Below are 12,005 nucleotides of genomic sequence, written 5' to 3'. Positions count from 1 at the left end.
GTGGGCGAATGCCGCACAAGTGAACCCATCGCCTCGTGCGGATGAGCCGGGAGCCCCGCTGCAGCGCGGGGGCTGCGTCCTCTGATCAGGGCGCCTTCCCAGAACAAGCTCTTCATTATCCCGAACTCCCCGTGGCTTATTTTTAGCCTCTCCTTTTCTTTCCTTTCTTTCTCCTTTTCTTTTTACAGTATAGAAAGCCATCAGCTCCACTGTCAGCAGGTTTAGAGCAGCAGTCCTGGAGCAATTAAAACAAAAAATACATCAAACCCACTTACTCTGTTGCATAAAGATTTAGGCATAGATCCTGCTCGCTTCCAGGGTGCCGAGTCCCACCACACCTCAGCCCTGCTCCAGCTCAGCCGCTGTCCTTCAGAGCTGGCCATCAGAAGGAAGCAGAGGTTTACATAAAGCAAGAGCAAGGCTGGAGCTGTTGAGCCTTCCTCTGCTCCAGCCAAAGGAAGCCCAGCGAGTGCCTGCGTTGGCCCTGGCGTGCGGAGGACACCTTCATGCAGGGCCACCCGGAGAGGAGACCTTGCACAGCCAGAGCCGTGCGTCATCCCAGCGGGCTCGGGTTTACGTAGCACTGCTGGAAAGACCCAGCCAGCCCCCGTGCAAATCTTCTGCTTATGAAAACGAAGGCGAAGGTGCCCTGTGGTCAGCAGCTCTGCGCTAAACGACGATTAAATCACAGAGGGTTTATATAAACAGTGACATTGCTCAAATGAGGACCCCTTTTAGAAGGATCACACCACTGCTAGCAAACCATGTTCACCAGATCTGCCCAGTGCAGCAGCTCCAAGGGGGCTGGTGTTAAACTGTGTGGTTCTCCAAGCAGCATCGTATTAAGTGGCCATTAAAGCAGACGGTTTCATACAGAACAAGGCAGTTGTGGCTTGCTCCTTTCCCCATCTTGGAGAGGATCCAGGAGGTCAGGAAAACCCCTTCCGGGTGTGAGGAAAGGCTCTGGAAAGCTGTGCGGGAATGTCTTGGGACAGCGCAGAGATGCTCCACAGGGGATGTGTGGAGGTCTATGCAAATGTGTACAGAGAAACAGGGAGGAGGGAGAGGACAGCTGTTCCAATACGATGATTGTCAAAGTTAAACCCTTACTTGGCAGTTTCAAAACCAGAAACAGGCAGTTTTCAACAGACTGTTGCTGAGCTGGGAAATTCCTGGCTGCAGATGTGGCTGTTAGAAGTTTACATTGCTTCCAAAACCACCTAGACACATTTCTGGAAGAAAAATCATTGAGGGGTGATAAATACAGAGTTAACACCCTTCTCTCTGAAACTCTGCTATCCAAATGAAGTACTGGAGGCTGGGGGAGCTGTCTGAGCACTGCACACTTACCCTGCATTTGTACTCTCCACATCTGCTCTTGGACACTAGTTAAACTAGGTGGGTCATTGATCTGATCCAGGTGCACTGTTTTTCTCTTTTGCAAGGGCTCCAATACGTTCAAGAAATCTTTATCATCCTCTTTTACATACCGTTCGATATTCAACTTTCATTGCAGAAAGATGAGCCCACATCTGCTTTCCCAGAGCTGCTCCCAAACCGTTTCGGGGTAGGTTGTTAGGGTTGGCTTTTCCTCCAAAGCAGAGCTCTCTGCTCACAAACCCAAACTGTACCACGGTGTCCTCTTACTCCAGCAGTAACAAGACCATGATATATTGCTGACCAGACAACCAAAGCTTATACCTGGAGACCAGCAGCTCTGGCTCCTCGTGTATCCTGAAGTACCTGTGCTGTACAGGTGCTATTCAGTGACTCTGCTCATCCGCACGCGATGCTAAAAATGATTCTGGATCCAGTCACGCCTTGGAAAACTGCAGATCTAACTAGGACAGCTAAACTCCAACCTGCTTTTGTTCATTCCTCCTGCCTGCCGTTAGTATTAATATCACCTGGTCAACTTGATCTTGATGTGCAAGCCCTGTACAGCCCTGCTTCAGTGCGGGGCAAAAGAAAAGGTGCATCGCAACATAGCATCCTTTCTGTCAAGATTTGGCACGGACCTTTACTAGCATGGACCGTCCTCCTCATTTCCCAGGGGAAAGAAATAGAAACTCAGGGCATCCAGCAGGATTAATTCAGGAAAATAACCCCAGCAGTCGCTGGGCCCGGTGACCGTCATCCCGGCAGGTAGCAACTTGCGAGAAGCAGGCACCAGCAGTGGCTTGGCCCTGGTTGGATTTAGGGGAGGGAAGCTGGGGTACGTCCATGCCCGTTTCTCATCTGGTTGAACGTGAGATGAGATTTATCATTGAGAGCAGCGGCAGGACAGCAGACCCTGCCTGTAATTCATGTGATTTCTGTAAAGGCAGGAGTAGCCAAGGGGAGAGATGCAGCCAGAAACTCAAAACATGTTGCCTGAAGTCCAGGAATTCCCTCTTACCCTTAGGTGGGATTGATTTCTGAAGGGACACCGTGCCACTGCTTGGCTACGCTTCAAGCCTTTCATAACGGATGGTTATTTAAGATGTGTTGCATCACCACTGTGTGTACTGGATGAGTGCTGGGCTCTGAGAGTGAGCTGGGCTTTATTTTTTCCCCTTCCCCTGAAATAATCCAGCAGATGTGGCTGGGCATGGTGCCTGCAGGAAAAACACAGCAGTGCCATGACCTCTGGTGTTTGCCCAGCACCGGCTGCCCAGGGTGGCCATACCGAGCTGTGTCACACCTTCAGAAAGCAGCACCCACACCGTTTTTCTCTTCTGGTGGAAGACACCACAAGAGTTTACTATGCTGGTGTAGAGTCACTGCTGACACTCCCTGAGCCCACTGCTTACATATACTTAAGAAGAAAAGAAGCAGCTAAGGTACCAGCTAAGCTCAGATGCAGGTAACTTTCCATCCATGAACAAGGAGTGCTCAGATGGAGACATCTTCACATTAGCATCTGGAATTAGATGAGCTGACTCCTGCTCATCACAACCTTGATTAAAAACTCAGCATTTGCCAGGACTCGATGTTGGAGCTGACCCTCGAGTGCCTCTGTACACGGAGTAGAAAATAACCCAGCGGTGACTCAGCTGCGTCTGTTGACAAATGGGGATCTGCTTTTTCCATCAAATACAACGCAAGCCAACGAGACGAGGCTGGGGTATCCCACACACGGCCTTTCCTTGTTGGAGGAGATGTGGACAGAGGCCAGGACTGGGAGGAAGGGGGAGCAACTGGGAAGATGCTGCTGCCTCCAGGCTTGCTCTCCTGAAGTTCCCACTCCCCTGCCTGCAAACCAGACCAAGACCCAGGCTGTGGCTGCCACTGCACTGCTGTTTCTCAAGCACTGAAGACATGAGCTCAACCTCAGCATGGTGTGAGCACCTCAGGCGCAAAAAGACTGCCAAGATATCACCTCTGAGGCAAGAAAACCCCAACAGACGTTGAACCATTTTATTCCCATTAACCTCAACACACGTGAATGTAGGTCTCTGTAAGCCTTCCCACTGGTATCCAGCTCTGACCACAGCCAGCCACCTCAGCTGCACTTCACCGTCCAAGGAGGCAGCCAGAGGAGCCATCAGCATAGGCAGGACAAACCCAGGAGAAGGTTCCCGTGGTGGCAGAGTGCCCGGGGAGGGCTCCCTGTCCACGCACTGCACGTCGACCTCTGTTCCCATGGGGTAACTTGGACAACAGGCCTTTCTGCCTGCAGCACCTCCAGCATCAACGGTGCTGCTGCCACAGGCTGCTGGAAGCAGCAAATGAAGGCACGAGGAACTACATTTACTCCCTGTTTTCAATATTACTGTGTGGAGATATTTAATTTTAGGTAGTCCTTCTAGAGTGTCTGCCTTTTGTAGCCTCAGTTCGATGAGCTCCTCTCCCTGTATTTGGGAAATGCCATTTCTTGTGCATTTTGCTTTTAGCAGCGTAATATAGTCAGGCTTCACCTCCCCGAGCCTGATAAACTGAGTGACTCAGAAACCTGCAATCTGTTTCAAAACAAAGCATTTGAGATAAAAGATATAAGCAGTAATGGAGCTGCTCAGCTCAGGAGTATAAATGCTAGAGGGTTACTCATGTACTCAAAAACCTTCTAACCTTTTCTCAGCTTTTTTGTTAACCCCTGCAAGCCCTGGGCAAGGCGGGCTGCAAATAAGAGCTGATGTGTCATTTCAGATATGCTTCCACTCCAGCGTGCAAACCCCGGAGCTGGGAAGTGGAAGGAGCAATGATGGCAGCACCGTGCAACCGAGATGATGTGGAAGGGGGAGAGCCGAGCACTCGCTCTGCAGCCTCCAAAGTGCTCTGATTTCTGCTGGTTAAACAGATGCCAGCTTCTGAGGGGATTATGTGTCATCAAGCCTGTTGGCTGCGACAACTCATTATCTCCAGCAACAGTTTGGCCTTGAGATTTGCAGTTCAAAGGGCATGCCAGGAGTGCGGTCACCCAGTGCCACGTGGAGCAATTTGTCCCCATTTGGGTTTCCCTATTCCCAAAGAGGTGACACCCCCAGAACATCCCACCCTCTGCCAGCTCAGGCTCGCACCCACTGGACCAGCATGGGCAGGGAGCACCAGCACTCCAGTGAAGTCTCAGAGATACCTCCAGCAGGAAGCGAGGACAGCAAGCAGTAGGTAAAATCAGCTCAGCATCAAAACACAGCTCAAATCAGCTCAGCACCCAAGCAGCAGCCTGCCTGAGCTTCCCATCCCTGCAGCTGGATGTTCCCATGCCGCACTCCTCCAGCTGACTTTCGTGGGGCACAGGCACTGCTGGGGTCCAGCTCAGCTGTGGCCAAGTCCAGGGGAAAAAAACAGTCTGCTGTAGCCTGAGATGAGAAAAATTCCAGGGGAGAGCAGCCAGAGGAGTAAACAGTTCTGGAATGCAGCCTCAAAACCGGCACTGAAATGTTGTCTATCTTCATATAAATTGATGGCTGGCCCTCATGGAGACTACCAGGAACAGACAAAAAGCAGACCCAGGCAGCTGAAGGAATTTAAGTCATTGAGAAACACACACAGAACGATGAGGAGAGCCAAGAGAAAAGGCAGAAGGTGTGTTGGCAGGCAGGTATCAGAGCTGGGGTGCCCAGAGGGTAGGTGGGATGGATCCTGCCCAGCTCTTCCCCCTCTGTCGCTATAATTCTGCCCCCTCGAGAGGCTGGCAGGCTCCATCAGCTCCCCTAAACCTCTGATCCCGCAGAGTAACAGGGGTGGAGCCAGGCAGATGAGGCTGCAGCAGCACCACAGCCAAGGATGCAAAGGGAGCTGAAGCTTTCCAAGCCTCAGAGCCAGGATGTACGCAGGATCCGGTCAAATCTGGAGCTAATTCGGTGTCAGACAGCCTAGGGGAATGCTACATGGTAGAGCTGTGGGCTGTGCATGCCGGTAGCAAGAATGAAACCCCCCTGAAGTCCCGGGGTTTAAAGGATGCTGCTGTTCACAAGCAGATCATCACACGTTGAAGGCAGTAATTCCAAGTAACAGATTCCTCCGTCGCTGTGCTGCTGTGATGCCGAGCCCTTTAACCGGTTTGCAGTAGATTTCTTCACTTGCTGCACTCCCAGCATTAAAGGAGGATCTTAAAGGCAAGAATAATTATTAAGGAACATTAAATTGAGGAGAGTTGAATCATAGGAAGATACAGAAAAGGAAGATGGAGGAAGTGAGAAGGGTCTTTAGGGTACTGCAAAAAGCCACAAGAGGGACAGAAAATCCTTCTCTTTCTTACACCTCCACTTTTTATGGTCACCTTGAAGTATTTTGCCCCTGTGGCCAGAGGAGAGCCTAGGTCTCTGAACAACGGCTCTGCAGAGCTGCCTTGGTCTGCGGGGACATGTGAAGAAATGCAGCTGTCTCTTAAATAACAGGAGTTGACACCAGTTGTGAATAGATGAGTGATCGTGGCTTCGGCCGTCACAGCAGAGGATCTGATTTCAAATGAAGCCCCATTCATCCATCCAGGGCCCATCATAAGGCTATTAAGGGAGCATCTGTCACAAAACCACAGTGGTTTTAAATGCTTGGAAAAGGACACAGTAAAAAATAAGCCTGCTTAACCTACACACTTTTCTCTGGGTGATGCGATTCTTGTAATTCTTTAGCGAGAAGGAACGGTAAAAATGATGGGTAACCAAGATAGGCGATGTGAGCGGGGTGAGGTTTGTTTTTCACCTCAGTGCAGAGTTTGGTTGTCTGTTTTTTCAGGTTGCAGGGTAGGCATGAAAGCCGATGGCAATGAGTTTTCTCAGTCGCAGAGTGCACGGCCCCAGCGCAGCAGGAGCTGGCTCAGAGCACTCCCTCCAGGACACAGGTGGAAAAGCCTTCTCCTGCCCTCTGGTGCAGCATCTCCAGCAGCAGGACAGGGCGGTGTGTTCAGGCCTGGTGGGATGTGCTTTGGCAAGGCACAGGGGGGAAATGTGCTCAGTAGCAAGTCGGTGTGAAAAGGTTGCTCATCAGGACTAAACGTGTTTTAATAAAATCACACTTGGCTAAACTGGAAGAGAAAGTCAAGCCCAGACATCACGGCGAGCTTATGTGAGTGGTTCCAGCTCACACTTACTGGTCCTCACCAGGGACAAAAATGTCTCTTCCTTATGTACAGATACACAGCTCCTCTCAATACACTTTGTTATTCTCTGCAAGCTGCGCTGGGCAAAGCTGCCATCCTCTGCCTAATACCTGACTGGGCAGCCCCCATCTTGCCCCTAAAATGCGTCCTCCTGCCCCATCCTCTTGCAACATCGAAGCTGTCAGAAGCACAGGGATGGACGGGCCAGGCCTCTGCTCATGCATAGAGCTGCCTTCTTGCATTCACAGTGCACTGGAAGCATCTCCCGTGTGTTCGATGGATGCTCCTGGGGCTGGAGGTGGGCGTTCAGGCCCTGTAATGCACATCAGCTCCTCTTTAAGAGGAACTGGAGCGTCCGCGTGCAGCTCAGCGGTGATGGAAAAGACTTTACTGGGTGATGCGGCTCTGTGTTTATAATGTGTATTCAATTGTAATCCAAAACAAATTGCTCTTTTCTTTATGAATTGGATTTAGTTGGGCTGCGTTTTTTTGAAAAATTGTCTTGAATGTGGATGAAAAACGGATTGTGGTCGTAAGTGCACAGCTGCTGGGTTCCTCTACGAAAACCTTTCACACCGCAAGACAGGACTGCCTACCCAAAGTTTCAGCCTGTGGAAGCATCGCCGATGTTCATACGTTTTAAGCGTAGAGCAGAATAAGGGTAAATGTTTTAAACCATTCAAGTGTTTCAGAAAGCTAAATCTGTCCTCCACCCCCTAAAAAACCCCCGATTTAAACTCCCTGATTATCACCATCCAAGCGGGCCCCTGGATTCTGTCCAAGCGCCGCACTCCCGCTGTGCCAGCCCTATGGTGGATTTCAAACTGGAGCAGCGATTTACTCAGGCAGATTCATCTCCCTTAATTTGAGCTGACTGAAGACAAGGCGTCTCATCCGAGCAAGCTGCCCCCTCTCCCTCCCTTCCAGCAGAGACAAAAGCATCTCCCAGAGGTGACTCGACTTTTCTGTTCTGGGAGCAAGACCTATATGCCCCAACCCCTCGTCTGAATAAACCCTCACAGAAAAGCCTGTGTGTGTACAGCATTGCCACAATGGACCGACTGGGACCTTCATCCCTCAGGGAGTAAAAATAGCAAGTAATATTAACACTGTGTGTTTTCACAGATTGCAATCGGGGCTCGCGACACATGCGCACTTAATTTCCTGCTTTCAGTTCACTATCAGATTTTATACTTAGGTTAGTGGGCTTTGTTAACGTTTCTTGTTGGCCAGAATAGGATTTTTTGGTTGGTTTTGTTTTTGCTGCAATACATTCAGCCATGAAAAATGAGATTGAAAAAGATTAATAGGAAGCTGAAGGATTCATCTGAGATTGACAAAGATTAACATGTGTCTTATTCTTATCTGTTTTCTTTTTCTTTTCCCTTTCTTAGCTACCTAGACAGCTTAGATCGGATCGGAGCTGCAGACTACCAGCCCACAGAGCAGGATATCCTCCGAACCAGGGTCAAAACAACTGGCATTGTAGAAACCCACTTCACATTCAAAAACCTCCACTTCAGGTTAGTCTAAAACTGCATGTACCGGTCAATTTTTAGGGCATCTGTTTGTCATAGGGTTTCCCCATAGCTCCCAAAGGAGACAGTGTTAAATTGCTGGTTAACACACGGATGGCTCTCACTGCAGAGGACATGACATTTGGGGGGTCAACAACATGGATCGTTTGGCAATCTTGTCTTGAAAATCCCTGTCTTTAAGAGAGGAGGCCATGGTACCTTCTGCTAACCCAGATGACACCACTTTGTTGGGCGGTATAGTGTGAGATTGGCCCCAGGTCTGACCAAGCTATAAATGTGAAAATATTTGGCCAGATCTTTTCTCTGAAGCGGGTCTAAATGTGCTAATGCTGTACATTGACCCTCGTGTTGCCAGCCAGCAGAGAGAAAAGGGCAAGACGGAAAGCTGCATATGCAGTATTTAGAGCGAATAAAACTTAAGAGCGCATGGTCTCCACCTCTGCAGACCCCTGGGGACCCAGCGTGGTGCTGAGGATCTCTGCCTGTAGCTGCTCTTCCTGGTCCTCCTCAGCTCCGGGCTCTGGAGGAGACCAAGCCAGTGGTGAAAGACCTGTTGCTTGGTGTTTGGAGCCTTCCAGGGACCATACGGTCAGAAAATGCCAAGGCTGCTAAAGTCTCCTCGTAATTAAAAGCAAGCGGGCACTGATGGTCTTCTCCTGTGCCGCAGGCTCTTTGATGTCGGGGGCCAGCGGTCGGAACGCAAGAAGTGGATTCACTGCTTTGAGGATGTCACAGCGATCATTTTCTGCGTCGCGCTGAGTGGCTACGACCAGGTGCTCCATGAAGATGAAACCACGGTGAGTCTAACTGGGTCCTGGGGACCCCGACACTTCTTTACGGGATACCTCGTAGCCAGCAACTCCTCAGACATCAACGAATGCTCACTGGGGTGCTACAGTAATGTGCTTTTGTCAGTCACTGCCCCTTGACTCTGAAATCCTGGGGAGATTTGTCCTCCTCCACAGTCTTCAAAATCAAGTCCTGCACGCCCAGGTAACGCTTATTTGCACTGGTAAAGTCGCGGTGTTTTATTTCTCCTTTCTAGCTGACCTGTGTGTTTCCAAAATGTGTTAACGAGACTCTGTATCCAGAAAGAGAGGAGATATAGCAAGGTGGGCTTTAAAAACAAAACGAAGGAAGCGGTCATGCCATGGTGCAGAGGTGCAGGGCAGCCCTGCATGCCTGAGGCAGGCTCGGGTTAGGGATATAACCTATTTCTTCGGGTTACAGAAATTCATTTTCCTGAGTGAGACTGGAACTGTTTGATTCCTCAGGTAATTTGCTCTAGGAGAGCTTTTATGACTTCCCACTGTGACATTAGGCTCAAAATACCATCTGGAAATAAAGCTAGCGAGGAGCTGTGTGCTCCCTGGCATTAGAGTGCAATTAATACAAGTGAATTAAATTCACAGAAAGGATGTAAGAAGAGTCATTACTGTATTCTGGCCATTCATTTGGTGTGATGGGGATGCATGCTTTTGAGACTAACAGCGGCTGCAGCAGGCACCCAGTTGCATTTGTCTAATGAAAAGGAAGGAGGCCATACTCAGACCTGGTAATGATTTCACCTGCGCCCAGTCTGCAGCAGCGTGGAGGGGTCACTTCCCAGCTCTGTCTCTCTCAGGGTCTCCGTTCTCCTGCTGGTAAAGATGTCAGGCTTGCGGAAAGCTGTTGACAGGAATGAATTGAGGGAACGATTGCTATTAGCTATCGGTCATCTCTTCCCAAAAAGACTGGGGGGGCTGTAGTTTCTAGCCTCTGAGTCAGGTTTATGAGCTCTGGCAAACTGAAGTCATCACCTGGTTGTTTGGGTCATATCAATGCCAGAATTCAGGGTGATAATAAAATTATGTCTGTGTCCCTCCAGACTGACTGAGACACCCCACACACTCTCATCTCCGCTTCTTTATAATCCTCAGTTGTCGCCTCCCTCTGACCCTGGCTCTGATACGCTCAAGGATGCTCACTCCTGTAGGATTTACTGGGAAGAAACCAAAATCTCCATGACATGATTTGAAGAAACTCACCCATTAGCTTAACCCCATAGAGCTCTGCAGCTGGGCAGGGGAAGCACACCCAGGAGGTAAAGAAGTACGCACAGGAAGAGGGCATACCCATGGAGCAGGGAGCAAAGCTGTGATCTGAGCAGAGAGCAGGATGCTCTGTAGGTGTAACTTGGGCTGTGACACCCAAACTGCAAAGCCAAAGGCAGCCTTTAATCCAGGTCACCTTTGGGTGCCAGTCTACACAAGGCAGAGCGTGTGATTCAAAGCCACGGAGCTCAAAATGGAAGGGCCTGAATGCCAACACCACATTTTAAATGTCAGCTTTAACTCAGCTCCTCTGAGATGGAGGTTACAGCATCACTCCTGGGGATGCTGAGCTCTGCCAGTGACTGCCTGTCACCCAGTACCACCCCGGTGACGAGCAGGGTGCCAGCTCAGCCTCCCCTGCTGCAGAAACAGGGATTTGTGCAGCCTCAAATTTGGTCTCCTTGCTCCTTGCTACCGCTTTCTGGGCGCAAGAGCGAATTTGGAGCTGCACTCTCTGGCGCAGCGCTGACATTTGCTTGCTATTTCAATCCCTTTTCACAAAGCGTTTCTGGGGATGCTGAGCAACAGGAGGGCAGAGGCAGCTGCTGTTCATTTACACATTCGGCGTAAACGGGGAAAGGATTCAGCATCGCCCCCGCCTAACCCAAATAAACAACCCTGAGTGAGGCCAATGCAAACAGGGGAAAAAAATGACGCTGTGGGATCTTGTCTGCCCCGTTATCCCCCCAGCACGAATGGCAGGTGGAAAACACAGCGTCCACAGGCTCTGACCCTCTCCCAGCTGAACCCCCAAGCATTCGGTCTCCTCCCTGCTAACGCGGTTCCTCTCCAAAAAGCCAGCAGTAAAAGCAGCATCTCCTCGGTCAGCTGATTTGCCGTCTGTCTGCATCCGTCACATCTGCTGGCTTTAATGACGTAAATCAGCTTTTATTGCTTCTCACTTAGAAAACACAAAGAGGAGGCAGCTGAGAGAGCGAGCTGGATGCTGCTCCTTGTCTTCATTCTCTAGAGATGCTTACTGCGGTCCGGGCACTTCCAGCTGTGTTAAGGCACTGAAGTTTGTTGGGCTGGACAGATGTCTCTGTGGGTATGGAAGGACTTGTCGAGCTTTCCTTGCTGGTGTGGAGCCACGAGAGGGGAAAAGCCCCACTGCAACTCAGGTGCCCAAAAAACCGCTTGCGAAGCTGGGTGCGTAGGAAGAACAGCTCAGCACCCTGTTGACCACGTGCACAGGGTTTCACAGGGGCCTTTTGCTCTTCTCCGAGTCAAACCACGCTTCAGGTGGGTGAAGCTGCAGTCAGAATAAAGCCAGACTTTGCCATGGAGCAGGGGCTCGCCTTGTTAAGCTCAGTTAGCGTGAGGGCGATGGGCCTGGTGTGGTTGTAGGCTTGTCTCGCTGAAAAAGGCTCACGAACAGCAGGTTTGCTGTGAATCCTTTCAGAGGAGGCTGAGCACAGAGCTGGTTAGACAAGGCTGGGTAAAGCACCTCCTCACCTGGCCCTGCCCTTAAAAGTAAAGCGCAGCTCTATGCTCATTAAGTATTTTTGTGGTGTGTTGCGCTCTTTGCTTTAAATTACTGAGCACCCATGCTCCTGCAGCAGCTAAAAAGGGCTGTGGTGTGCTAAGCCATCGCTCCCTGAGACCAGGTAATGTTTCATAAGGGATATATTTTCTCTACAGTTCCCTGCCACACAAACCAACGTGGTGGGAGTCAAGGAAGGCAAGTGCTTTCCTATGTCCAGATCAGAAAGACATAAAGAAAATAAAGAAAAATTTCTGCATCTGTGATTTCTAGACCCATACACCCATAGAGACTGCATAGAAACCCCCAGTGCTGTTGAACCCAGCCGCTCCCATTGCCCCAGACAACTAAAAGCCTCAGATCTGTAA

The 12,005-nt window shown here is 50.2% G+C and overlaps 1 protein-coding gene across 1 annotated transcript in view; it reads left to right on the top strand.

Moving 5' to 3' along the window:
* GNAO1 (guanine nucleotide binding protein (G protein), alpha activating activity polypeptide O) overlaps positions 1 to 12,005 on the top strand; it is a 76,242-nt gene that overhangs the window by 56,769 nt on the left and 7,468 nt on the right. The window contains exons 4-5 of the mRNA XM_010180007.1: positions 7,918 to 8,046; positions 8,729 to 8,858. Of these exons, the coding sequence (XP_010178309.1) occupies positions 7,918 to 8,046; positions 8,729 to 8,858 (259 nt within the window). The remainder of the gene's footprint in view (positions 1 to 7,917; positions 8,047 to 8,728; positions 8,859 to 12,005) is intronic.

This window comes from Mesitornis unicolor, unplaced genomic scaffold (assembly GCF_000695765.1).
Source record: "Mesitornis unicolor isolate BGI_N332 unplaced genomic scaffold, ASM69576v1 scaffold11512, whole genome shotgun sequence".
Classification (NCBI taxonomy): Eukaryota; Metazoa; Chordata; class Aves; order Mesitornithiformes; family Mesitornithidae; genus Mesitornis; species Mesitornis unicolor.
The sequence above is the reverse complement of the archived record's forward strand: the minus strand, read 5'-3'. Positions and strand labels throughout refer to the sequence as shown.